Consider the following 26,747-nt stretch of genomic DNA (forward strand, 5'->3'; position numbering starts at 1 on the left):
GATAGATAGATAGATAGATAGATAGATAGATAGATAGATAAATAGATAGATAGATGGATAGATGAAAGATGGATAAGTAGATAGGTAGGTAGGTAGACAGATGGATGGAAGAATAGATAGATGAAAGATAGGTAGGTAGATAGATGATAGACAGAGATAGATAGATGATAGATAGATGATAGATAGATGCCTTCTATCAAAAGGTTCCATACTGTCCATCTGAATTATCACCATCTGAATTATCATGTCCATTCATCTGTTCCCTTATGGATTGAGAAATGTTTAAACATAAGAGGTCTCCCCATAGGTATTAGATTCTGTGAAGTAATGCCCCTCTCTAGGCCAACACATATCAACTTCACTCTATACATACACTGAAAAGAAAATCAATATAGTTGAATGAATGATCTTTTTCTATTTTAAGGGGAGGAAGCAAGTTACCAAGAAAACCATGTTAATATTTTATGAAACTATTTTTAAATAATCCTCACTGTTGGCTGGGGACGGTGGCTCATGCCTGTAATCCCAGCACTTTGGGATCCCAAGGCAGGCAGATCACATGAGGTCAGGAGTTCGAGACCAGTCTGGCCAACACGGTGAAACCTCATCTCTACTAAAAATACAAAAATATAGCTGGGCATGGTGGCACATGCCTGTAGTCTCAGCTAATAGGAGACTGAGGTGGGAAGATTGCTTGAACCTGGGAGGTGGAGGCTGCAGTGAGCCGAGATTATGCCACTGCACTCCAGCTTGCGTGACAGAGTAAAACTCTGTCTCAAAAAAAAAAAAAATCCTCACTATTTTTACTGTTTCAATGACAATGTCACTTATTCACCATCAAGATGAACTAAAACAGCATCCTTAACCCTGTTCCCTTCAACCAGAGAAATTAAAAATATGATACACCAGCCAGATGTGGTGGCTCTCGCCTGTAATCCCAGCATTTTGAGAGGCTGAGGCGGGTGGATCACCTGAGATCAGGAGTTTGAGACCAGTCTGGCCAACATGGTGACACCCCATCTGTACTAAAAATATAAAAATTGGCTGGGTGTGGTGGTGCATTGTCTGTAGTCTCAGCTACTTGGGAGGCTGAGGCAGGAGAATTGCTTGAATCTGGGAGGTGGAGGTTGTAGTGAGGCGAGATCATGACACTGCACTCCAGCCTGGGCGACAGAGTGAAACTCCATTTCAAAATATAAATAAACAAATAAAATAAAAATATGATGCACCAGTCTCAAAAATTCTCGGATACTGTACCAGTTATCCATCACTGAGTAACAAATCATCCCAGCACTTAGTGGTGTAAACAGTAGTTATTTTATTTGCTCATGAGTCCATGGGTCAGAAATTCACATACGGCTCAGCAGAGGCAGCTGGTCTCTGCTCCAAATCAGCCTGACTGGGACTCGAGTATCCAAAGTGGGTTCACCTTTAAGTCAGGCTGGCTGCCAGCTGAAGCACCTCAGTTTTCCTGCACATAGCCTCTCCCTCCAGCAGGACAGTCTAAACATCTTTATATGGTGGCTAAGGTACCCCACAGGGAAAATGAAAACTATGAATCTTCTTGAGGCCTAAGCTGAGAAGTCCCAGAACCTGTGCCACAGTGTATTAATGAAAAAACGTCATGAGACCACCCCAGATTCAAAGAGAGAGGACATAAGCTCTGTCCTACAATGAGGGAATGACATACAAGGATGATTTGTTACTCAGTGATGGATAACTAATACAATATCTAAGAATTTGTCTACAGGGATAGAAGGAATCATGGAGCTATCTTTGCAGACAATCTTACACAGAGATTGTTATCAGTTTGGTGAATTCAGTGGGTCAATGAAATTAACATGGACACAGATTTATTCATCTTCCTATCACACCACTCTCAGTATAAATCCAAGATGGCCAGGGTAGCTCCAGACATCCTGTACTTGCACAACAATACCCAAAGGCCATAAAACAGGATGGGCTGGGGAAGAAGGCTGCATCTTTTCCTCATGACTCTTTTTAGAACAAGAAAACATATGCCATTAAAGCCTTACATCTCATTGTCCATAACTGCATCATGTGTCCAATCTTCAACCAAAGGAATGACTGTGACTGGCTTAGATTCATCAAGATTTGCCTGTAGGAGCTATACAGGGACAGTCTCCCCTGAAGCACTTAATTGCCTGATACTTGAACAGAATCAGTTCTATGAGTGCAAGGAAGAAGGAGACAGCTATTTGGTAAGCAACTAGCTGCATCTGCCACAGATATCAAAGATACTGAAAAAAAATTATTTAAAAGTTTGATCCAAATGCCAAAAGATCTTCCTTTAAATAATAAAACGCCCTGAAACATTAATAGCAATGTATGAAGATTCAATGCTGATTTTTAAAAACTCACAGACTTTTTAAAAACACACTTGGAAAAAAAAGTTACGATCCATAAAATGCATGTCTTTTGTTATTAATATTGAAAGTTATGTTGGCTATTTCTTTACCCTATAGGGAGATGAACCTTAAAAAAAGAACTGGGCTGTTAAATCTTAGCACTGATATTCAAAATCCCGCTAAGATTTCTTGAGGAATTCCTCTCAGGAAAGCTTTGGATTAGGTTCAGTTCTGTTAACTATCTTCTGGTAGCAAGAGGGCATAAGTAGTTGAGCAGAAGAAATATCAGAGTTAAACTGGACTGCCATCTTCCACCACCATCTTGGGGTCCATATTTTGCAGATTCGCCTCTGAAGAGCACAGCTGTGTGGAAACACGAAGTCAAGAACCAATGACCATTTATTTCACCAGTGGGACCACAGGCTCTCCTAAAATGGCCCAGCACTCTCAGAGCAGCCTCGGCATTGGGTTAACCCTCTGTGGAAGGTAGGGAAGAAAATTCAGTTTGTTTTTGGTGAACTCCCCAAAGCTGCCAATATGTGTATCCAACTAACTGATACTTCTCCTTGAATTGCTGTAAGATATTGCCAATATAATAGCTACACAACAGATCTCTTGCTGGCCCTGCCCAACCTAGCTCAGTAAATGGCAGCATCTAACCAGCTGATCAAGCAAGAACTTAAGAATCGACCGCAATTAATCCTTTAACAGCATGTCTGGCTCCCTTTTCTCATTGCCAGGAAGGGCTACCCAGAAAGGCCTTCCTAAAAGAGAGGCTGTCCTACAATTGTCACATTATCCCATTTTATTTTCCTCATAGCATTTATACTACTTGAAATAATGATATTTATTAATACACTTAACTCACTTTATTGTATATTTATTCACTATCTGTCACCCTAAAATAAGAGCAGAGATTTGGTCTACCTTGCTCACTGCTGTAGAACAGCGCCTAGAACATTCCAGCTTAACAAGTATTTGTTGCATCAATGGACAAACTCAAAAAATCATGCCACACCCAGCCTCTCACTGTACTCTCAGACCACCTGGGATTCTGAAAATGCTCTTAAGAAGAGTAGAAGTAGAATCTATCACCTTGCCTGGGGCTTCTTTTGACCCTTCTCTATAGCCCTTAAGATTTTGGGGCAAAGTCACCCCTGAAAGATACCAGTTTGTAATTTTTGTTTCTTTACTTTTGGTCTGTTTTGTTGCTTCTTCATATCGTTTAGGTATTGGCTGGACTTGAAGTCCTCAGATATCATATGGAATATGTCTGACACGGGCTGGGTCAAGGCCGCCATTGGCAGTGTGTTTTCTTCCTGGCTGTGTGGAGCCTGTGTTTTTGTGCATCAAATGGCACAGTTTGACACTGACATCTTCCTAGACGTAAGTCAAGTCCTTCAGCTAGATAGATCTTTAGAGTTCCTCCTTGTTTCCCATAAAATCACGAAGAAATTATTCCTCAGAATACGAGGCTTCTTGGGCTTCTGGAAATCATTTCTTTATACAAAGCAAAGTCTCAAGGGTCTTGGCTTTTGAAATGTATTTGACAGAATGGAGGGGGAATAACTGCAGCACTCTTAGGCAGGAAATCCGGACTGCTGCTTCAAATAGCTTAGGATTACTGTTGCTCAATCTGTAGCTACTTAAGAAACTGGTTCTAAATAACAGATTAGGAGTCTGAAGTCCAAACAAATACTTCATTTCTGATTCAGTGAAATAAAGATAATAGCTGATAAACCGGAACTCTTGTGTGGAGTGGACATTAAAAGTGGGGGTGCCTTTCTCCCAGAGCAGCTCTTCTTATTCTCCCCCAGCCTATACTTCCCACTTTGTTAGTTCTCAGAACCCAGTACTCTGTTGGAAACCGGGCATGCATGCCCTGCCTTCTCAACCGGGCACAGCTAGATTGAGATATCAGATAACTCCAATTTCTTTAGACTTTAGAAAAATGTGATTAGGGCCAATTATTTTTCAACCATAACAAATTTATTAAGTTTAACAAAATACATATTATTACATACAAACTATACTTGTGTGTGAATAAAAGCTCTTCACCTGTTATTTTGCTAACTGGTCTGACAAGATGGTTTAAGGCAGCAGTCTGCAACCTTTTTGGTACCAGGGACTGGTTTCGTGGAAGACAATTTTTCCATGGAGACTGGGGGGAGTGGGGAGATAATTTCAGGATGATTCAAGTGCATTACATTTATTGTGTGCTTTATTTTTATTATTATTAAATGGTAATGTATAATGAAATAATTATACAAGTCACCATAATGTAGAATGAGTGGAAGCCCTTAGATTGTTTTCCTGCAACTAGACAGTCCCATCTGGGGGTGATTGGAGATAGTGACAGATCATCAGGCATTAGTTTCTCTTAAGGAGCACACAACTTAGATCCCTCACGTGCACAGTTCACAATAGGGTTCAGACTCCTATGAGAATCTAATGCCACTACTGACCTGACAGGAGGTGGAGCTCAGGCGCTAATGCGGGCAATGGGGAGTGGCTATAAATACAGATGAAGCAGGTGTAATTCCAGCACTTTGGGAGGCTGGCGGGGGGGGGGGGTGAATCACGAGGTCAGGAGTTCAAGACCAGCCTGGCCAAGATAGTGAAACCCCTTCTCTACTAAAAACACAAATAATTAGCCAGGTGTGGTGGTGGGCGCCTGTAATCCCAGCTACTCGGGAGGCTGAGGCAGAGAATTGCTTGAACCCGGGAGGCAGAGGTTGCAGTGAGTTGAGATCATACTACTGCACTCCAGCCTGGGTGACAGAGCAAGATTCAGTCTCAAAGGAAAAGAAAAGAAAAAAAAAATACAGATGAAGCTTCGCTCTGTTGCCCTACCACTCACCTCCTGCTGTGTGGCCCAGTTCCTGATAGGCCACAAACAGAAACCAGTCTGTCCTGTGGGTTGGGGATCCCTGGTTAAAAGGTCTTAACATAAATGTATGCTAACATAAGAACTGGGATCTCTACATCAGGTTTACAAAGTGCCCTAAAGTTGGTAAGTTAACTTTGCAGTTTCAAAACCTATGTTTTTAAAATAAGAATATTTTTATTTTACAAAAATCATGTGTGTATTTTAAGTGCTATAAAAACCTTTATAGATGTATGCTATTTTTAGGTGTATATATTATACTTTATAAAAATAATTAGAATCTACGGAGCAGATAAACACAGTAGAAATGTTTACTTACTGATCAAACGTTATACTTTATCTGTGACAATCCAGGTAGCCCAGATATACATTTTGAGAGCCTTCTCCCAAATACTTAAGTTTAATGCAAATTGTCAATACATTGAGGGACACAGTGGAACTTCTCTAGAAGAAGGAGCTCTAAAACAGTATTTCTCTAGATTTAAGACGCCTAGGCCATATCTTATTTAAGAAACCAGAGGCATAATGAACTCAGCAAATTTTTAAAAATTAAGAAAAGGCCTAAAAAAATGCTTGTTTCTACATTTATTCAACTTACTCAAAAAGACTAATATATTTTATAGGAATGGAGCTGGAAAGGTCCCAGTAGGTTTGCTTATATATCCATAGTCAATACTATCTATGAATATATGGGCAGGAGGTTACAAGATTACACTATAAAAGGTAACTTGCAGCCCCGAGGAAGAATAAACCAGTTCATACTTTGGGTTGTTCTCAAATTCAGTAATTCACTTGTTGAATTAGATTGTGTATGTCTGTTACTGTAATATTAATATATATACATTCTTTTCAGTAATTGGAAATTCCCAACAGATATACACTCACTAGTGACAAGTAATAAATATTTGTTTTCTTATTCCTAGTAGTGACCATGGGATGGGCACATATTAATGGAGGAAAATAACAGGGTGTAGAATAACAGCTCTAGTCATGGCCTTTGATTGACCACTTCTGACATCTGTGTCTTTCTCCATCATCCAGACGCTTACCACTTATCCCATCACAACCCTGTGCAGTCCTCCCACTGTGTACCGGATGCTTGTGCGAAAAGACCTTAAGAGGTACTTGGGCAGAAATCTCCCTTTGAACCACAACCAATAGCTACCATCCAGGATCACAGATCTCCCTTTTTCAGCTTAGGATAGCTGAGGCTTTGTCAGTCTTACCACCACTGACATTGTGAACCGAATAATTCTATTGTTGGGAGACTGTCATATGCATTACAGAATATTGAGCAGCATCCCAAGACTCTATTTGATGCCAGTAGCACCTCGTCCTCCCCATTTGTGAAAATCAAAAATGTCCCTAGACACCGCCTAATGTCTCCTGGGGGGCAAAACTGTCCCCTAGTCTAAGAACCACTGGAATATCTTCTAGGACAACTGGACATTTTTCCAGGGACAATCAGACCTCTATAGTCCCAGAACTCCCACTCAAAAAAAATTATCCTCTAGTTCTACTCTTTTAGAAACACTGTGATTTAGAATCAGCCCTCAAAAAAGAAAGAAAGAAAAGTGCATTTATATTGCTTTGAAGAAAAGCTAACAAAGTTTATGACTTGAAGGTCATATTAAATTTAGCCAAACCATATGAACACCCAGCAGAGTTGCAATGTAGATTTGTTTAATTCAAACTCAATACATGAGGAGAGAAAGGAAGAGAGGAGCAAATTCAGTAGCATAGGCTTGTCCATCCTCCTTTGCCACCAAAGTGTGGTGGCCCAAGAGGGAAAGTGCTATGCGAGACAGAATAAAGCAAATATGAATCTTCTCTTTTCCTAATCAGTGTCAACTCCTTTGCTCCTATGTCACGGCCTTTGAAACATGAGCATCTTGTTCACGTTTCAGGAGTAATTCAGGGACTATTCAATGATTATTTTGAATGCATATGATTTGTATTCTACCCACACTCTCTGGCCCATTTGGGGCCTCAGCGTATGAGAAGCAGGCTGTTCCAGGCTTTCTCACTTGAGTCCAGTAAGGCTAGTGGTTAAAAGCTAAGCAGCAAAGTCAAAGAGGCAGGGCCCTGCTACTTACTAATCATGTGGCCTTGGACACTCAAGATAACCTTGCTAAGCCTCCATCAACTCCATCTTTAAGAGAGGATTAAGAGCCCCCTCATAAGGTAGTGGTGAGAATTTAATGTGACATGCTTGGTGAGATCACCCTGAGAAGTGGAAGGTGCCTGGTAGAGTTTCATGAGTATCAACTCAGTCCTTTATTACATGGGAGGCTTTGGGCAAGTTCTTTAACCTCTCTGAGCCTCAATGTCCTCATGCGTAAATAGGGGTTGAGAGAAGTCTAAGAATGCTTCTAAAGCCCTTACGACATAGCGACTACTCAATCAATATTAGCTGTTATATCATGTGGCTCATAATAAACACTTAGTATCATTAATAGCATTTTCTCCTGCCATTTTACATCTTTAGTAGCTAAGTTCTCCTCCATCTGCTAAAATGAAAGCTCTCAGGAATTTTTGTTATAATCACTAATGTGCCCCCATATACCTAGAACAATGTCTGGCAATATGGCAGGTGTTAACAAGTATTTATTGAATGAACTTTCCTAAGACTAGCCTCTCCCAGCTGCTATGCTTGCTGCTTGAATGTCCTCATTGTCTTGCAGTGAAAGCACTCAGGTTCCTCTTGAAAAGACCCATGCAACTCTCTCTCTCCAGGTATAAATTCAAGAGTCTGCGGCACTGCTTGACGGGAGGGGAGCCACTCAACCCAGAAGTGCTGGAGCAGTGGAGGGCGCAAACTGGGCTGGAGCTATATGAGGGCTATGGACAGACGGAAGTGGTATATCTAGCAGGCATCTATGTTTAGCATATGAGGGGGCCTTTCTGCCCCAGTTGTGTCAGCTGAGCCCCTGAAGTGCCTCCCTCCCACTCTAAATTTGTATGGAGTTTCCCAGGATACCTCACCTTGCCAGCAGTTACCAAAACTTGCAGATTGCTCAATTAGGTTTTGCTGAAGGGGAATGATGATTATTCCATCATTCCTGCCTCCCCCTTTTGCAGGAGAAACCTCAGAGGCATTGGGGGTGGGTGAGGTTCAGAATTGAGCAGCTCATCTTTCCATTGTGCTGGGAATAATCCTCTGAGAGCGTCCATGGGAAGCTGATTCTAAGGTGCACTTGATGGAGTCTAAGGAGTGGTTTTCAAAGTGTGGCCATCAAACCAAGCAACATCAACATCATCTGGGTAGATCTGGTAGAAATGCCAAATTCTTAGACCCCACTCCACACCTAATGAATCAGAAACTCTGGGATAAGGCCCATCAATCTGTGTTTCAACAATGCTCCAGAATCTCAAATTTGATTCTAATGCACACCCAAGTTTGAGAACTACTGGTCTCAAATAATATATTTCGGAAGGTGTGCCTGCATGCCAGGAAAATCAGTCAAAATCAAATCTTAATTTTCATTGCCATGATATAGTTTCAGAAAAGGAACTTTTGTATACTTATACAAAGCTTGTCCTCTCAATAGGGAATAATTTGTGCCAATCAGAAAGGCCAAGAAATCAAACCAGGTTCAATGGGGAAAGGAATGCTGCCCTATGATGTCCAGGTAGGTTGAGAAAATATCTGACTGGTTCAATAAAGGAGAGAGAACGTGTTCCTTTTCTGCTATTCATTGTACAACTATTCACAAGCTGCTTTCATTTTGTGAAAAGAAAATTTTAATAACATCACTTGTTTATTTCATTCCAGATTATAGACGAAAACGGCAATGTTCTACCACCTGGCAAAGAAGGGGAAATTGCCCTCAGACTGAAGTCTACACGGCCCTTCTGTTTCTTCTCTGAATATGTGGTATGAGGACAGAAAGTGCTGGTCATGCCTTAAATACAGACTTGGGTTCAAATTTCATTTCCACCATGTCTTGCTATGTAACCTTGGGCAAGCAACAAAATCTTTCATCCACCGTAAAATGGGGAGGCTATCATCTATCACCCAAGAGTACTGTAAAGATGAAATTCCAAATGTAAGAAACTGGTTGCAGTGGTTATCCTCAGAAAGGAAAACTGGACAGGCTGGAATAAGGATGCAGTTGGGGGGTGCTAGAGGTAGAAGAGGGGCTTTTTATTATACTCTTTAGGACCTTTTGTATTTTACACTAGGAACTATCTTTTAAAAAAATTTAATTTCCAGCCAGGCACAGTGGCTCATGGCTATAATTTCAGAACTTTAGGAGGCCAAGGTGGGAGGGTGGCTTGAGCCCAAGAGTTCAAGACCAGCCTGGGCAACATAGTGAGACCCCATCTCTACAAAAACATAATACAATTAGTCAGGTGTTGTGGCACATGCCTGTGGCCCCAGCTACTCAGGAGGCTGAGGTGAGAGGATCACTAGAGCCCAGGAGGTCGAGGCTGCAGTAAGCCACTGCACTCCAGCCTAGGCAATGGAGAGAGACTCTGTCTCAAAAAAAAAAAAAAATTCCTTTAGAAGTAGGATGTGTAATGTACTAGTAACTTAATGAGTGCCATACCCATCTCTGTTCTGACCAGACTAATCCCCAAATGTCATCCTTGGTTCCTAGGACAATCCACAGAAAACTGCTGCCACGATAAGAGGAGATTTTTATGTTACTGGAGACAGAGGAGTGATGGACAGTGATGGGTATTTCTGGTTTGTCGGCAGAGCTGATGATGTCATTATATCCTCTGGGTTTGTACCTTTTCCACTCTGAAGAGGTAACAATTTGACAGGGAGGGAGATCACTTACTTGGAGGATGTGGTGGTCAAAAACTTCTTTTCCTCTTCAGGTACCGTATTGGGCCATTTGAAGTGGAGAGTGCACTCATTGAGCACCCAGCAGTTGTTGAATCGGCTGTTGTCAGTAGTCCAGATCAAATCCGAAGAGAGGTAGATGAATGTCATTCATTAAAGAAGCAACTTCATGTTTTCAAGTTCTGTCCATTTGACCACTGTAAAGGCTGAACCAAGAGTGGTCAATCTATTAATTCTCATTATGAAGCATGCATTTGGCCAAAATATAAATCAGGCAACCAACTTTACAATAAGTTGTGTCCCAAAGAGGCGGTATTAGAATTCTTTTGATGGCAAGTGACAGAAACACAAATCAAACTGCCTTAAAAAAAAAAAAAGGCATTTGGCTCATATAAGTGACAAGTACTTAAGTACAGCCACATCCAAGGGTTCACGTGAGGTTGGCAAGATTTAGCTTCTCTTCACTTTTGACTCTGCTGTTCTTTATTATGGCTCCATTTGATCAGATTCTTCCTACTTGATATCAACCAACTCCAGACGTATACACCTTAGCAACCCTCCACCCCTTCAGGGAAGGATACAGCTCTGCTTTCAGTTGTTTCAAGTAACACTTAAGACTTCATTTGCCTACCTTAGATCATATCTCTAACCAATGTGGTTCAGAGACTGGTATATGCTAATTGGTCAGCCTTGGATCATATGTCTATCCTTGGAAGTAGGTGTTGGTGTCAGTCCCACCAGACAGAAGTTAGGGTAACACTCCATAGGAAAATTAGTTACTAAAAAGGAGGAACAGATACTGCATAAGCAAAAGCCACAGATTTCACTGAATGGAAAGCTGTCATGGAATTCAGAATATATTTTCTCACAGAAACAAGACAAATAGAAAACTGTGGGCACGGTGGCTCATGCCTGTAATCCCAGCACTTTGGGAGGCCGAGGTGGGTGGATCACTTGAGGTCAGGAGTTCGAGACCAGCCTGACCAACATGGTGAAACCCTGTCTCTACTAAAAATACAAAAATTAGCCAGGTGTGGTGGCGGGTACCTGTAATCTCAGCTACATAGGAGGCCGAGGCAGGAGAACTGCTTGAACCTGGGAGGCAATAGTTGCAGTGAGCCACGATTGCACCACTGTACTCTAGCCTGGGCAACAGAGAGAGACTCCGTCTCAAAAAAAACAGAAAGAAAGAAAAAGAAAATTGTGGCCAGGTTCCCAGACAATCTCATGAGCCTATTTAGGACCTAAGGAAATGGAACTCTGGCAATGACAGTAATAGCCTTAATTCTAGGAGGAAGCCTTATTTTCATAATTTGTTTTCCTCATGGAAATTTCCTACGGACATAGCAAGTGACAAAATTTCAAAACAGTTTGTCAGCATCAATCCACATCTGTACCTCCCTCTCACACACCAGTTAGCCTCTGTAGTGACACTGTGGATCCCATACTCTTACCTCCTGTACCCACTCTACTCTCCATCTATTCCATTCTCAAAAACAGTTTCTTCCTGCCACCATGTTCTTATTCTCTCAATATAAATGATTTCAGCTGAACCGAAGAAACCACGAATTAGAATCAATGTATGAACAATAAATAATATAAATTATGCTTACTAACCTCAGTAATTATCTAATTGGTGGGTTTTAAACAGTATTTCAAAGAGAAGCAAACAATATGAGTCAAAAAAGACCTCACAGAGATAGATCGATCCTTCCTGAGAGGTTTTGATTTTTGGCTTTGTTTTGTTTTTTGGAGATGGAGACTTGCTCTGTCACCCAAGCTGGAGTGCCGTGGTGCAGTTATAGCTCACTGTAACCTCTCAATCTGCTGGGCTCATTCGATCCTCCTGCCTCAGGCTCTTGAGTTGCTAGTACTACAGGTGTGCACCGCTGCACCCTGGCTAATTTTTTTTTTTAAAGTCTTTGTAGAGATGGGGGTCTCACCATGTTGACCAGGCTGGTTTCAAACTCCGGGGCTGAAGCTATCCTTCTACCTCGGCCTCCCAAAGTCTTGGGGGTTATAGGTGTAAGCCACCATGCTCAGCCCCTTCCTGAGGTTTGATCTCCCAGGATACACAGCCCTTCCTCCACTGGGACCCTCCAAACTCCTTTGAAACCACATGTTCTCTAGGAGCTCCATTTGTCCCCCTCCTACATGCTTCTAATGGTACCGGTTTAATGGAGTAAGTGGTCATCCATAAACCAAGGACTGCCCGTATAATAAATAGGATCAGTCTGATTGCAATGTTAAATACATGCGTGATCTGTAAATAGAACTTAACTTTCTTGAACCACTGTACTCCTCATACTCATGCACCATTTACCTGAAAATATTCTGAAAAACATCACTTTGCAATTGTATCCAAGCTTTGTTCAGAGGTAACCTCTGGCATTTGTAGTCATCACACGAACTGTTGTTAACAAGTAGTAAGCAACTGCATTCAGCATTGGCTGCAAATCCTTGACATGTCTGAAAAACAGATGAGCAAGATAAATTAACTTTTCTGTTGCAGGTGGTGAAAGCTTTTGTTGTCTTAGCTGCACCCTTTAAGTCCTACAACCCAGAGAAATTAACTCTTGAGCTTCAGGATCATGTGAAAAAATCAACTGCACCTTATAAATATCCAAGAAAGGCAAGTACTTTGCCCAAAAGTTAAGTTTGGATGTTACCAAACTAGGGTCTAAGCTAGAATTAGATTTTACTGGATTTTGACTTTATAGTAGCTCATTATATAGGTAGATGACGCTTTTCAATTTGTTTAACCATAAGAATTTTGCTTTAAAATGTTTTATATTAGAACGGTATAAGTGAATTATAAACCAGAACCTTTAATCAACTCTGCAATACTGAATCACTACTAAGAGTCTTTCTAGGACTAATTAGTCCCATTCTGTATGAGAACAACACAGTGGCAAAGAATTGCCAAGTGCCTTGTTTTTAGGGACAGCCCTTGATTCATCTATCTCACTACTCTTATCCCTAATACCCCTATAAATTCAAAGTACATGCCTTGAAGTATCAAGTAACCTCAGTTAATGTTCAGAAGATGGTATCCAAAGAAACTATGGAATCTTTCCTGAAACCTTCTTCAAAGAATGATTTAAGAACAACACTATGTAAATACATGAAGATGGCCCTGTAGTTTCCTTCTAACTGTGGAATTGGTTGATAATTACTGATCCGCTGCATGAGATTTCTATTTCATTTGGCATCATTTCAGTCAAAAAGCAGTTAAACCTAAAAACTACTCACATTTCCTCCATTAAATTCACTAAATCAGTAATCGTTGACTTTCAGAAAGACTATTTGGGGGCATTTTAAAATACAGTAGTCTTATTTTGAGAAAAGAGAACAAAAGGAGGATTTTTGTGGTCAAGTCAGGGCAGAAGGGAAAACTGTATATACTCCAAATTATATACTCCAAATTACCCCTAAAACTCTTCCTCAAAACCTCCAGGATCCAGCTCTGAAAAGACAAGAACTGTTCTTTTTGTGTTTAGCTGTGATCTCTGTTTCTTGGGAAGAGTGGAGGCCTAGGACTTATTTGAACTAGGGGAAAGAAATGGGGTAAAGGGACTATGACTTTCTACTGGCAAAGCATTTCAGTGAATTTGCACTAAAAATCCATCAGATGGAGCTACACTGTCACCCTTCCTATATAAACAGACCAGTTTCTGGTGTCCATGAAATTCAATGAGCTTAGGCTAAGATAATCTCGACTTTAAAATTCAGTCAGAGTTTCATGCAAGCTCTTTCCCATTGCACTGACAATTGGAAGGATAAGTGTCTCATAAGGTTTTTTTCTGTCAATTAGGTGGAATTTGTTGAAGAACTCCCAAAGACAATCACTGGGAAAATCAAACGCAACGTTTTAAGAGACCAAGAATGGGGACGAAGATAGCTTGATAAGAAAACTGAAAGGTTAAGTAGTAATATGGTTGCTTTCTTTTAGTATTTGTTCCTGATAATTCAGTGACTACTCTCTTAAAATGTTTAAGATCTTTCCTGCTTGAAAACTGAACTGTTGAGTTTTTGGTTTTTACTTAGCTTTTTAAATTTAAAAGTAAATAAAAGCCTAAAAAATATATGGATGCAAATTGTTATAATGACCAAACTGACAAAGGTAATGATGATGATTTGTAGTGTTGAAAATATCAGGAATCAAATGATTGCTTAGAACAAGAAAGTACACAATGAATCTGTATTTCATTTACCTTGTGCCTGATTGATTCAAAATAAAGATATATCCTGAGAGAAATGTTCAAGACAATTTCTTCTGCTTAACATCTTTATGAGACCAAACTTCAAGACATTAAAATAAGGAGTATAAATAATTAAAAAATTAGTGAGCTTAATGAAATTAAGTACTGTATTTTTGTGCCTCATTTTGAAGCAAATTAACTGTAAAATATCTGAATGTATATATATCTATATATACAGTATATATGTACTGTGTATACAGTATACATGTGTATACAGATACATATACATATACAGTACTCATGTATCTGTATATATACACGTATACTGCATATATAGACACATATATATGTGTGTATATATACCTATGTATATTATATATAGATATATCTGCATTAACTGCAATACTGAGCTATATCTGTATATATATATCTGAATGTATATATACACATATGTACATCTATATACATATATATACATCTGAATGTGTATGTGTGTATATATATACACAAAGCAAGAGATTTACTAAGAGGCTGAAAGAAAGAAAAAGTACAGAATACTAATCTTTAGGGAACAAATTTACTTTTATTTTTCTAAAAATATCAGAAACTATGAAAAACAAGCTTGATATTTGGCCATACCAAAAGCAAAATACAAGTAAAAATAACATTTGAAAACTATGTTTAACCTTAGAGAAACACATATTAAAATACAAAGCTTAACATTCTTTCCTCTATAAAGCAAAGCAAATTTTCTAAACCACAAGACTACAGTTTTTTTTTTTAAACTGACATAATTTTTTGAAAGAAAAAACTAAAGGGGGGCAAAAAGGCACTCGATTCCTACCCTGGAATCTCATCATTTACCAAATAACATGCTCAAATGTCAGTAAAAATAAATAGTTGATAAACCTGAAAACAAGTCTTTCAATGAGGATTTTATAGCTGGGAAAGAACAGCTTGTATAACAACCGAGCCTTACCAAATACAAATAAATATAAAAGCCAATTAAAAATAAACTATAAAATCAAAATCTTTTCACAGAGTAGCAGCTTTCACAAAGTGAAAACAACTCAGTTCCACAGAGCTGTATGTTCTGTAGGCAAACGGCCAATTTTATTCTGAGTCCTTTGGTCTTGTACTATCAAAAGAATCTTTGTCTTAGAGCAAGTCTACTGAAGAAGGCACCAAAATCCTATCCTCCCTATTTACCTAAACACTTTTAATAATCCTCTTATCAATCCTTTCAAGGTAACTACAACATTATTAAGAGTTAACACTCTAAAAATCTAAAGCTATGGAAGGAAGGTCCTGCCTATTCTCTTTGCCCCTCTCAAATCTTTCTAGTCTGGTTTACCAAGCAAAAGCACTAGCTAGGAGGGTACAAATTTATTCCTATGTTCACTAGCCATTAAATAAACATAGCCACCTGTGTGGGAAGCCTAACCTTTTTTGCTACTTTTTAAAATTTAAGAATAAGTCCATTTCCATAAGCTAACTTTACAGCCCCTCAATATTCTTAATCTGGACAGTTTACTTCACAGACTCTGTTGGTGTCTGTCTCTTCTAGCCTTTTTCAATTGTGTTACCCAGGAATAGTCCTTGAAAAAGCTTTCAAATTCAGGAAACCCCTGCAGGGAACCCTCATGGTATGTGAGTGTTAGCTTTAAGTTGAAGAAACTCCTATTTCACAGAAACCTAGAACTGTCTGACTAGGGCTGAGTTCACTCTCTTCCTTCAGAGACAAAATTTCAGGCTGAGCAAATTTAGACAAAGCTTTCCTCATCCGGTCATACACTAGCGCTGGGAAAAGGAGAGAAAATTCTATTTAATTTGATTTTGTGGTTCCTCCAGGTGGGTTATACAGCAAGATTTGAGAGTTGTACCCTTCATTCTGAAGTCCAAGTGGCTGCAAAAACACTTCAAGAGTTCCTCTGGCAAGGTGGCAAGTCAGTTTCCTTTTAGAACTAAGACTCTTGTCACTTGAGGAGGAAAAAAGTTTTTTTCTCCAGAACCTTTTAAAAACTTGTTCATTTGTTCATGTGACGAAAAATATCTGCTACACGGGCTAGTTTCTATAGCCATTCTTCATTTTTAAAGCACAGCACTCAGCAAAAGCTGGCTTACTGTTTTCTTGTAAGTACTCTGGCAATTCACCTTTGAACTCAAATATCCTGTACAGAGCTCTTCCTCTAATAAAGCCACTGGATGTGTATGGTGCAGATTTGTGTGCTGTTTGTCCAGGTTTTTGTTTTGGGTTTTTAAAAAAATATTTTTAAATAAATGGGTCGTTGATACAGGTAAGTATTATTCAGAACTTCGCTGTATCTCCAAGTTTTTGATAACAGCATCTCTGTGAAGAAAGCAGTGTTATAACGTCAACGTCAGGATTTTTTTGTCATTGTTAATGAGGCAAACTTATCATGGAGACAATCACCAACGGGGCACCAGGAGTACCGATGACAGACTCTGGTTATAAGATAGGATGACACAACATTATAGATTGGCCTTTGTCTCGGGAGGCTCCTAGCAATAGAGAAAGTTTTCTTTGAATTTCATCATTTATAAATCTTACAAATGCTACAACATGACAAATACTAGTGAAACCCATTGACTCATCAACCTGGATAGAGAAGCTGCTGCTTTTCAGTTAATGACACAAAACCTTTTTAGCATCATATGAGATATCTTCAGTAATTCAACTTATTGAGAATAAAGTCTTTTCAATTTTGTACTACATCATGCCCCAGCATTTTAATTTTATTATTAGATTCTCACCAACCATGCAAATTTTTCTTTTCTAAGTTCTGCTACAAAATAATTTGCTTCCTAAACCTTTTGACTGAATGTGATTTTTGAACAAAAGCCTTACTGTTTTGATGTTCCAAAAGCCATTTAAAATAATAAATACTCTTTCTGGTCAAGTGGCTGTGATTTATAGTTACAACTGCAGTTTTGTAAGTTTCATGCCACAGAAAATGCACAATGGGACAGAACAGCTTGGACCACGTCCATATAAAACGCTTGAGAAGTAGCTTTCTTTATAAAGACATAATAAAGAGAATTTCTTTGTGTCCCTTGTTGCACTCGTATACTGAAGTATCCTCAGAAGACTGAAATTCTTCATCACCAACCTTATCAGAAATGTCTGTAGCTCTATGCCTAAAACACCTAAAACAGGCTTCTTCTTTTTTTTTTTTTTTTTTTTTGAGACGGAGTCTTGCTCTGTCGCCCGGGCTGGAGTGCAGTGGCCGAATCTCAGCTCACTGCAAGCTCCGCCTCCCAGGTTTACGCCATTCTCCTGCCTCAGCCTCCCGAGTAGCTGGGACTACAGGCGCCCCACCTCGCCCGGCTAGTTTTTTGTATTTTTTAGTAGAGACGGGGTTTCACCGTGTTAGCCAGGATGGTCTCGATCTCCTGACCTCGTGATCCGCCTGTCTCGGCCTCCCAAAGTGCTGGGATTACAGGCTTGAGCCACCGCGCCCGGCCTGGGCCTCTTCTTTCTCACATCTTGCCTTCCAAAATTGTAGCAATGGACTGTCAGCTTGTTACACACAAATGTTAATAAAATATAAAAACAGACATAACCAAACAAGAAAATCACAATAGTACACAAACTTCACTAAACAATTCACTTCTAACTTATATGATCCACATTTTTGCAATGTTTACAACAAAGTGGCAGGAGGAAAGCTGAGCTGTGGCGTGTAAAAACTCCTTCCTTAGAATGAAAATTTCCCTCTGATTTTCTACTTCACAGTCAGTTTACTCCCAGAAGTCAGCTGGCACCGCAGAAGAGGAGCCTAGGAGAGGCCAACGTCCCCCTCCTCCCATCCTCCTCTCTGTGCAAAAATAGCATATGGGTCTGACTATACATACTACCATATGGGGCGGAAAGATCCCTCACACAACTGTTAATAGGCTACAAAATCATTGTTCGCTACTGTGAGAACAGCATTATGCAGCACACAAATAAAAACCAGTATTTTTAGTCACAATTTTAGGTGGAACCCCAGCAACATCTTGTAGAACCCCAGTTGAGAAACCCACCTCCAACACCAAATGACTTCCTAGGAGAGGTCATTTCCATTTGATTTGGATCCTTCTGTGACTTGACTTGCAAGTTCAGGTTTGGCTCCGCCCTCATTTACCAGCTGTGGATCAGACATCGGTTTTGTCTGCCCCAGCTCCTCGTTATTCTCTGGTATGACCTGCTGGTTGTTTTTTCCTTCTGCTGGGTTCTTTTGATCTGATTTGTCAACAGATTCCGATTTAGCTTCTTTCCCATTTCCCTGCTTTGGGTTAAATTTTGATGGATCCTTAGGGCTCTTCACCACCTCCTGGAGATTGTATTTTCCAAACATGTAATCTTTCAGAACACTCGGGCAACACACAGCTTTGATGATTTCTACTACCACCGTGTACTGTGGATTTGTGAGATGTACTTTATTTTCTGAGTTAAGGGTGCCCGCTATTCCTGTAATAAGAACAGAAAACCATGTAGCTGAGGAGGATACCATTAAGTTTGATAGATACAAAAAATCTTTCATCCCTGTTTCTCATTAAAACAAGATATATACTAATCCATTCTTCTAAGTGGACTTCAAATACTCTGAACCCTTGCAATAAATAAATACAAATGAAACCCTAAGACATTTAATAAAGTACTTTTCTCCAAAGAAAATTCAATTCTCAGTTAAAGATTTTATCCAACTACCAGCAAATCTCATATCCAACAAATTGAAATCAGTTAGATTTAATATTATTTTAAGAACATTTTAATATATTTGTCCTACACTCAAAAATGTAAGCCTTAAATGTTTAAAAAGAAAAAGTCCTTAAAAACAAGAACAAGTGGCCAGGTGTGGTGGCTCACACCTGTAATCCCAGCACTTTGGGAGGCCAAGGCAAGCAGATCACGAGGTCAGGAGATCGAGACCATCCTGGCTAACACAGTGAAACCCCGTCTCCACTAAAAATGCAAAAAAAAAATTAGCCAGGTGTGGTGGTGGGCGCCTGTAGAACCAGCTACTCGGGAGGCTGAGGCAGGAGAATGGCGTGAACCTGGGAGGTGGAGCTTGCAGTGAGTCGAAATCGCGCCACTGCACTCCAGCCTGGGGGACAGAGCAAGACTCTGTCTCAAAAAAAAAAAACCAAAAAAAACCCAAGAACAAGTGTTTACCATTGAACGTCTATGGAAAATCACTAAACGCCTAAGGAAAACCATACCTGCCAATTCTTTGATAACATCTTCTCTATTCATGTGACTGTTATTTTGAGATTTGTACACAATCTGAAATGTCCCTTTGTTTGGAGCTTTAAACCAGGGTTCCAGCCATGTTTCTGCACATGTTTTCATATCTTCTAATAAAGTGCCTGAGATGGGTTAACATTCATAGAATAACTGAAGTCTTCTTCTTCTTGGTTTTGTACATATCCTGGGGAATATGATGCACCACTTTCTCACAAAATTAGCCAGGTGTGAGGGCAGGCGCCTGTAATCCCAGCTACCTGGGAGGCTGAGGCAGGAGAATTGCTTGAACCCAGGAGGCGGAGGTTGCAGTGAGCTGAGATCACGTCACAGCACTCCAGACTGGGCCACAGAGTGAGACTGCGTCCCCCCCGCAAAAAAAAAGCTTGAACTCTAAAATGAATATTTACTGGCAATGACATAAGTTGACAGAAGAAGAAATTCTCATAATACATTTTAAATGAATCTACCTACTCATTTTTCTAACTAAGAGTAACGCCTTCACCAGATATCTCTGTGCCTGACACGACACTGTCCTTTTAGTGAGATTAGACCAAACACTTGTGGAATTAAAAACTCTTACTCTTGTTCTACTTAGGAACAAGGCACAGAAATATATTGTTCAATAATTTTGGCCAGGCATGGTGGCTCAGGCCTGTAATCCCAGCACTTTGGGAGGCAGAGGTGGGCGGATCTCTTGAGCCTAGGAATTTGAGACCATCCTGTGCAACATGGCTTGAGAACCTGTCTATACAAAGAATTAGCTGAGCGTGTGGTGGCACACGCTGGAGTTGCAGCTACTCGGGGGCTGAGGCAGAAGGACGGCTTCAGCCCAGGAGGTGAAGGTTGCAAAATCAAGCCACTGCACTCCAGCCCCCAGCTTGGATGACAGAGCAAGACCATTTCTGCCAAGACCAGCTCGGCTGGGGAGACCCTAACCCAGCGGCGCTAGAGGAATTAAAGACTCACACACAGAAATATAGAGGTGTGAAGTGGGGAGACCTGAACAGAGATTTACCCACATATTTATTAACAGCAAACCAGTCATTAGCATTGTTTCTATAGATATTAACTAAAAGTATCCCTTATGGGAAACGAAGGGATGGGCTGAATTAATTGCAACAGGAACATGCCCTTAAGACACAGATCGCTCATGCTTTTGTTGTGGCTTAAGAATGCCTTTAAGTGGTTTTCCAACCTTGGTGGACCAGGTCCTTGCCCTCATTCCCGTAAACCCACAACCTTCCAGCTTGGGCGTTAGGGCCATTATGGACATGTTACAGTGCTGCAGAGATTTTATTTATGGCCAGTTTTGGGGCCAGTTTATGGCCGGATTTTGGGGGGCTTGCTCCCAACATGTTTCCAAAAACAAAACAAAACAAAACAACAGAATTTGCTCAAAGTATCAGTGTAGACAGGACATGTACCTGTTGCTCAGTTTTCTGTCCCCCCGTGCCCAGTGGGATTCCCCATCAGGCACAGTAATAATTATACACATTTACAGAAACTTTATACCACTATGCACTTTATGTATATAAGGAACTCTCTAGCCAATCTTAAAAGTATTCTTTTTTATCAAGCTCAGCAGCATCAAGTAATGTGCCCATGTTCGAGTTCCCGAGCTAGTAAAGGATAAGCCTTGAATTCAAATTCCCTCTGTATTACCCTTCTTCATTTAGTCCCTCACTGTGCATGTGTGTAGTGGTCCAGATAAGCCAATAATCTGATTTCCATTGAGACCGGCCCAATTAAAGTCTTAATAACAATGAGACTTTAGGTGTTATTGGTAAACAAGTTTTTACTTTCTTTTTTCTTTGAGACAGAGTCTCGCTCTTGTGGCCCAGGCTGGAGTGCAATGATGCAATCTCGGCTCACTGCAATCTCCGCCCCGCCAGGCTCAAGTGATTCTCCTGCCTCAGCCTCCCTAATAGCTGGGATTACAGGTGTGCGCCTGTAAACTAGCCAGCTAATTTTTGTATTTTTGGTAGGGACGGGGTTTCACCATGTTGGCCAGGTTGGTCTTGAACGCCTGACCTCAAATGATCCACCCGCCTCGGCCTCCCAAAGCGCTGGGATTACAGGTGTGAGCCACTGCGTCCGGCCTAAAATGTATCTTAAGTGCAATAACTAGCATTAGTACTAAACGTATTATTTCAGAGATATTATTGCTGCAGGCAAACACATTATTACTGGCAACTTCACAAAGCTGTCCTGAGAAGTGTGTTTCTAAAGGAGCTTCAGCACACCGCCTGGCACTCAATGAACAATCAAGAAGCAGGAGCTAGGCCGGGAGAGCGGCTCACGCCTGTAATGCCAGCACTTTGGGAGGCAGAAGCGGGAGGATCGCCTGAGTCTAGGATTTGAGACCAGCCTGGGCAACATAGTGAGACCACCTATCTACAAAAATACAAAAATCAGGCAAGAGTGGTGGCGCACACCTGTGGTCCCAGCTACTATGGAGGGTGAGGGAGGAGGATCGCTTGAGCCCGGGAAGTCAAGGTTGCCCTGAGCATGATATCCTCCGGCCTGGGCAACAGAGCGAGACTCTGTCTCAAAAATAAAATAAATAAAATAAAATGAAATAAAATAAATAAAATTAAATTAAAAAAGTAAGTGGGAGCTACTGTGATTAATGATGGAAAGAAAATGTTAAAGTACTTCAAGCACAAAACCGATCCCCCCGGAGTCTGCGAGCGCCAGGGGTAGGTGTGGAAACGCAGGCGAGGCCGCGCCCCTACAAGCTTCAGGCCAGAGACACAAGGCGCGTAAGCCTTCGCCCGCAGCCGGCCCTCCAGCCTTCCCTCCGCCCCTACCCCAAGGTCTGCCCGCCGCCCGCCCACCCAAGACCGGTACCTTTTCTGGCCCCTACATGTTGTCGTCTCACTCGCTGAGCAGGCTGTAGGCCTCCACGCACTTGCACTCATTCATTCTGCAGATGATGAGGATGCCCTGTAGCCCGTGCTCCAGCTGCCGAGGCCCACCAGAGTCGCGGCGGAGTTCGCTTGGCCAGCACATACTGAGCTTGCCTTTCCTTTCTCCCCGCCAGGCTGAGTAGGCTGCTGGGCCGGGGCCGCCATGGTGCGCGCAAGCTGAAAGGAACTAGAAGGATGTTTCTCCGCGACTGTTGGCGTCCTCACCTCTACCAGAATGGATGGTGACGTCAGACATAAGCAAAGGCCTCCCCTAGCCGGCCTCCAAGCCTCCTTCCGTGCTGCTCGGTTCCTAAAGCCCTGGTTAACCACCAGAGAGAGGCGTGGAGCGAGACCGGCACAAGCCCCGCCTTCTCCCCCACCCCCACCCCTGCCCCGCCTCTGCCGGATCCTGAATCCGGTAGGGACAGCATAGCAACCATTCCGGAAGTGGTGGCAGTGGCTCTCTCTCCGGACCCTTGAAGCTGGCTCCATCCTCCTAGCTTCCTCCAGCCTCCCTGTATTTCTGGTTACCCAAAACGCTTCCAATAAATTCCATTTCAGCCTCAATTTTCTAGGCTATGTTTCTAGTTGACTTATAACCCAGAATGTTGGCTGGTGTTAAGTGTTTCACACTGCTTTCTCTGCGGTTTTTTTTTTTTTTGAGATGGAGTCTCCCCCAGGCTGAAGTGCAGTGGCATGATCTCGGCTCACTGCAACCACAGCCTCCCCAGTGCAAGCGATTCTCCTGCCTCAGCCTCCCAGTAGGTGGGATTACAGGCACATGCCACCACACCTGGCTAATTTTTGTATTTTTAGTAGAGACTGGGTTTCACCATATTGGCTGGGCTTGTTTTTAACCCCTGACCTCAGACGATCCACCCACCTCATCTCCCAAAGTGCTGGGATTACAAGCGTGAGCCACAGCGCCCGGCCCTCTGTGGCCTTTTTAGCCATAGTTTTGGCAACTATCAAGTTACTATCTTTTTAAAAATCATTGAAAATATGCCACTTTTGAAGAATGTGTTTAAATGCAAGTGCTTCCCATACTGCTCTTCAGGCACTCAGGTACAAAGTTGTTACCAGATTTAAGTTCCTACAAAGTCCTAAAAGAGATTTTGATGGTTAATATTGAGTGTCAACTTGATTGGATTGAAGGGTACAAAAGTATTAATCCTGTATGTGTCTGTGTAGGTGTTGCCAAAAGAGATTAACATTTGAGTCAGAGGGCTGGGGAAGGCAGATACACCCCTAATCTTGTGGGCAAAATCTAATCAGCTTCGAGCAAATATAAAGCAGGCAGAAAATGAAAAGGAGAGACAAGCCTAGCCTCCCAGCCTACATCTTTCTCCTGAGCTGGATGCTTCCTGCCCTCAAACATCAGACTCCAAGTTCTTCAGTTTTGGGACTTGGGCTGGCTCTCCTTGCTCCTCAGCTTGCAGACAGCCTGTTGTGGGACATTGTGATTGTGTAAGTTAATAAAATCATACACACACACACCCTGTTAGTTCTATCCCTCTAGAGAACACTTACTAATACAGATTTTGGTACTGCAACCACCGCCTCTCCGGTGCAAGCGATTGCACTCTAGAAGTGGTTCTAGAGGAACAGAATATTAAGGATGGAGTTCTTTGTTTGTTTTAGGTTTCTGGAGTTGGATGCCTAATATGATTAGACCCCAAAATGCCAAAGACTCTACTTCTAATACTATGGAGAACACTGACAGTCCTTGGGGGAAACTGTTTAGAGAGTTATGCAAAATAAATGCATTTGACACTCCTGATTCACCATTTGTGAGAGGCAAGGGGATTAGTGATTCTATACATAGTATCTTTGACCATTTGTGGAGGACCAAAGAACATAATGAGGCTGGTTGGTTACTCCTAAGTTCAGTGGAAAAAGTGATGAAAGAAAATGATGAGCTAAGGGATTCTGTCTCCCAGCTTCAGAAGCCGATACTGAGTCTTAAATCGACTAAAATTGCCCTGAATGAGAATCTTATTTCCTGTAGAGAAAGTGCTAAAATTGTGGAAAAACAGACACAAGCTCTTATCCTGTGAGTGGCTGACCTGCAACAAAAGATGCATGCACAGCCTCACCAGGTGTCTACTGTTAAAGTGAGGATATTGACTGGAAAAGAATGGGACCCTACAACTTGGAATGGGGATGTACGGGAGGACCCTGATGAAGTTGGGAACACTGAGTTTGTAAACTCTGATGAACCTTTCCTTCCAGAAGGAACAGCCTCCCCATCCCCAGTAGTGGCAACATCCCCTCCTGGACCCATGCTGCCATCAGCCTTTCCACCTTTGTCTGAGGAGATAAACCCTGTGCTGCCTGAGGAAACAGTGATGGCCTCCCCTGAGGCAGTTGCCAGGCAAGATAATGTTGATTCTCCTCAGAAGCTGCCCCCAACACCTCTGTTTGCTTCTAGACTTTAGACTGAAGTCCTGGTGGCCCCTAGCGGTGAAGTTGAGAGTGTGATCCATGAGGAGGTGTGCTACACTCAAAAACAACTGTTTGAGTTCTCTAATTTACATAAACAGCAATCTGGAGAACAGGCATGGGAATGGATATTAAGGGTACAGTATAATGGTGGAAGGAACATAGAGTTGGATCAGGCTGAATTTATTGATTTAGGCCAACGAAGTAGGGACTCTGCATTTAATGTTGCAGCTCAGGAAGTTAAAGAAGGTTTTAATAATATATTTGCTTGGTTTGCTGAAATATGGGTTAAAAGATGGCCCCCTGTGAGTGAGCTGGAAATGCCTGATCTCCCGTGGTTTAATGTAGAGGAAGGGATCCAAAGGCTTAGGGAGATTGGGATGGTGGAGTGGATTAGTTATTTGATACCTACTCATCCCAGCTGAGAGGGTCCAGAAGATATACCTGTAAACTATGACTTGTGAAATAGATTTGTGAGGGCAGCACCTGCATTTTTGAAGAGCCCTGTAATTTCCCTTCTCTGTATGTCAGGTCTAATGGTGGGAATCACAGTCACTCAACTATGAAATTTAAATACAATGGAAATAATTGGGTCCTGAGGTGGCAAGGGTCAAGTGGCAGCACTCAACCATCAAAGGCAAGGTGGGCATAGCCACCATAATGGACACCAGAGGGAAAGCAGCAATCAGAATAGTCTGACTCGTATAGAGCTCTGGCATTGGCTAATTAATCATGGTTCTACTTGTATGTTCAGTACAGAATCTGGGTAGGAGACACTCTTAGACCCTCCTCCTGTTCTGACCTTACTCCCTACTCAGACTTCCTACCTTATTCTCTTGTTACCCAGCATCTTCAGGGAACAGATGTCCTAACACTGAAACTTGGTCTCCTGACTTGATTCCCAATGTCTGCTGCCTTCAGAGTATGTGTCATATGATTAAGACCCCAGGTTCAAAAGTCAAACCAAGTTCAAATCCTGGCTTTGCCATGACCTGGCTGTGGAACTCTAAGTAAGTTACCTAACCCAAGTTTTAGGTTCCCTGTAAGATTTTTAAAAATTAATGGAGATAATAATAATACATTATTGGTTATTGAAAATATCCAGTAAGATCAGGCATGACAAGTGTTTAGCTCACAGTCACTGTTCAGTTAATGTGTACTTAAAAACAGCTAGTTTCAGACTCATGGAAGCCTGTTTGCCTGTTTTTTCTTTTTGGTATGAGTATCCATCCCTCCATCTGATCACTTAACCTCATTATTTGTCTATCATTCTCTAATTTCAGTGGTTCTTTTATATTTCTGACTTACTGAAAGCTGTTTAATCCTTTTACTCAGAAGGTGAAAAGGGAACTTTATTTTATTTTCCCTTTTCATAGACCTCCTCTGTGGACAAGGGAATTTAAAAAAATATATAGTATAAACTAAAATAACACAAAATGCATAAGACCTACATGCCTTCCCTCTGCCAACTGGTTTCTGCCTCACATTTGATTGAATGACATCCCATCTTTCACTGGCTTTGTAGCCTCACTGGCAGCTTTCATCACACCCACACACTGTGTAAGAAACTCACCCAACAGCCTGATCTTCCAGGCTGGAACCCAGCTTTGAACCGCTGCGAACTTGAGTCTGTCCCTGGAGGATTCACATTTAGCCTGGCCCCTCTACCTACTCAACCCTGCTGAGTGGGAAGAACTGATCCCTGCCACCTCTAATTCATTGCATCCCACCAGTGTCTGGGTCCCAGTTTTGACATACATGTTTCTCTAAGGCAAACTTGGCATTTTGTGAGCCTGTGTTCTTAAGGGCAAAAGTGAATGAATCTCTTTCCCTCCAATTTTCTCCTCCAATTTTATACTCTATACATACAAGTCTTTCTTTCTAAACTTTTT

The 26,747-nt window shown here is 41.4% G+C and overlaps 1 protein-coding gene, 1 long non-coding RNA gene and 1 pseudogene across 6 annotated transcripts in view; 1 reads left to right on the forward strand and 2 right to left on the reverse strand.

Moving 5' to 3' along the window:
- The window catches only part of ACSM4 (acyl-CoA synthetase medium chain family member 4), a 28,613-nt gene extending 14,313 nt beyond the window's left edge, over window positions 1-14,300 (forward strand). Inside the window, exons 4-13 of the mRNA XM_028829232.2 lie at window positions 2,712-2,855; window positions 3,599-3,755; window positions 6,298-6,377; window positions 7,993-8,116; window positions 8,808-8,888; window positions 9,032-9,133; window positions 9,861-9,988; window positions 10,087-10,186; window positions 12,564-12,683; window positions 13,866-14,300. Coding sequence (XP_028685065.2) covers window positions 2,712-2,855; window positions 3,599-3,755; window positions 6,298-6,377; window positions 7,993-8,116; window positions 8,808-8,888; window positions 9,032-9,133; window positions 9,861-9,988; window positions 10,087-10,186; window positions 12,564-12,683; window positions 13,866-13,952 — 1,123 coding nt within the window. The 3' untranslated portion in view covers window positions 13,953-14,300. The remainder of the gene's footprint in view (window positions 1-2,711; window positions 2,856-3,598; window positions 3,756-6,297; window positions 6,378-7,992; window positions 8,117-8,807; window positions 8,889-9,031; window positions 9,134-9,860; window positions 9,989-10,086; window positions 10,187-12,563; window positions 12,684-13,865) is intronic.
- LOC114670776 (uncharacterized) overlaps window positions 1-22,764 on the reverse strand; it is an 80,246-nt gene extending 57,482 nt beyond the window's left edge. For 2 of the 4 annotated variants that reach the window (XR_013400843.1, XR_013400842.1), the window contains exons 1-3: window positions 22,355-22,764; window positions 12,375-12,520; window positions 10,047-10,257 (exon numbers count right to left, since the gene is read on the reverse strand). This is a non-coding gene — a long non-coding RNA (uncharacterized LOC114670776). Of the gene's footprint in view, window positions 1-9,097; window positions 10,258-12,374; window positions 12,521-18,300; window positions 18,673-22,354 lie in introns of those variants that run through there. The other 2 variants (XR_013400839.1, XR_013400840.1) reach the window with 2 other exon arrangements.
- Window positions 14,817-22,332, reverse strand: LOC722169 (THUMP domain-containing protein 1-like; annotated as a pseudogene). The gene is made up of 2 exons (XR_013400838.1): window positions 19,480-22,332; window positions 14,817-18,727 (listed from the first exon to the last, which is right to left on the reverse strand). The product of XR_013400838.1 is annotated as a THUMP domain-containing protein 1-like (transcript).
- Window positions 22,765-26,747: the final 3,983 nt, after the last annotated feature.

The sequence above is a fragment of the Macaca mulatta genome, chromosome 11 (genome assembly GCF_049350105.2).
Source record: "Macaca mulatta isolate MMU2019108-1 chromosome 11, T2T-MMU8v2.0, whole genome shotgun sequence".
In the NCBI taxonomy this organism is placed as follows: Eukaryota; Metazoa; Chordata; class Mammalia; order Primates; family Cercopithecidae; genus Macaca; species Macaca mulatta.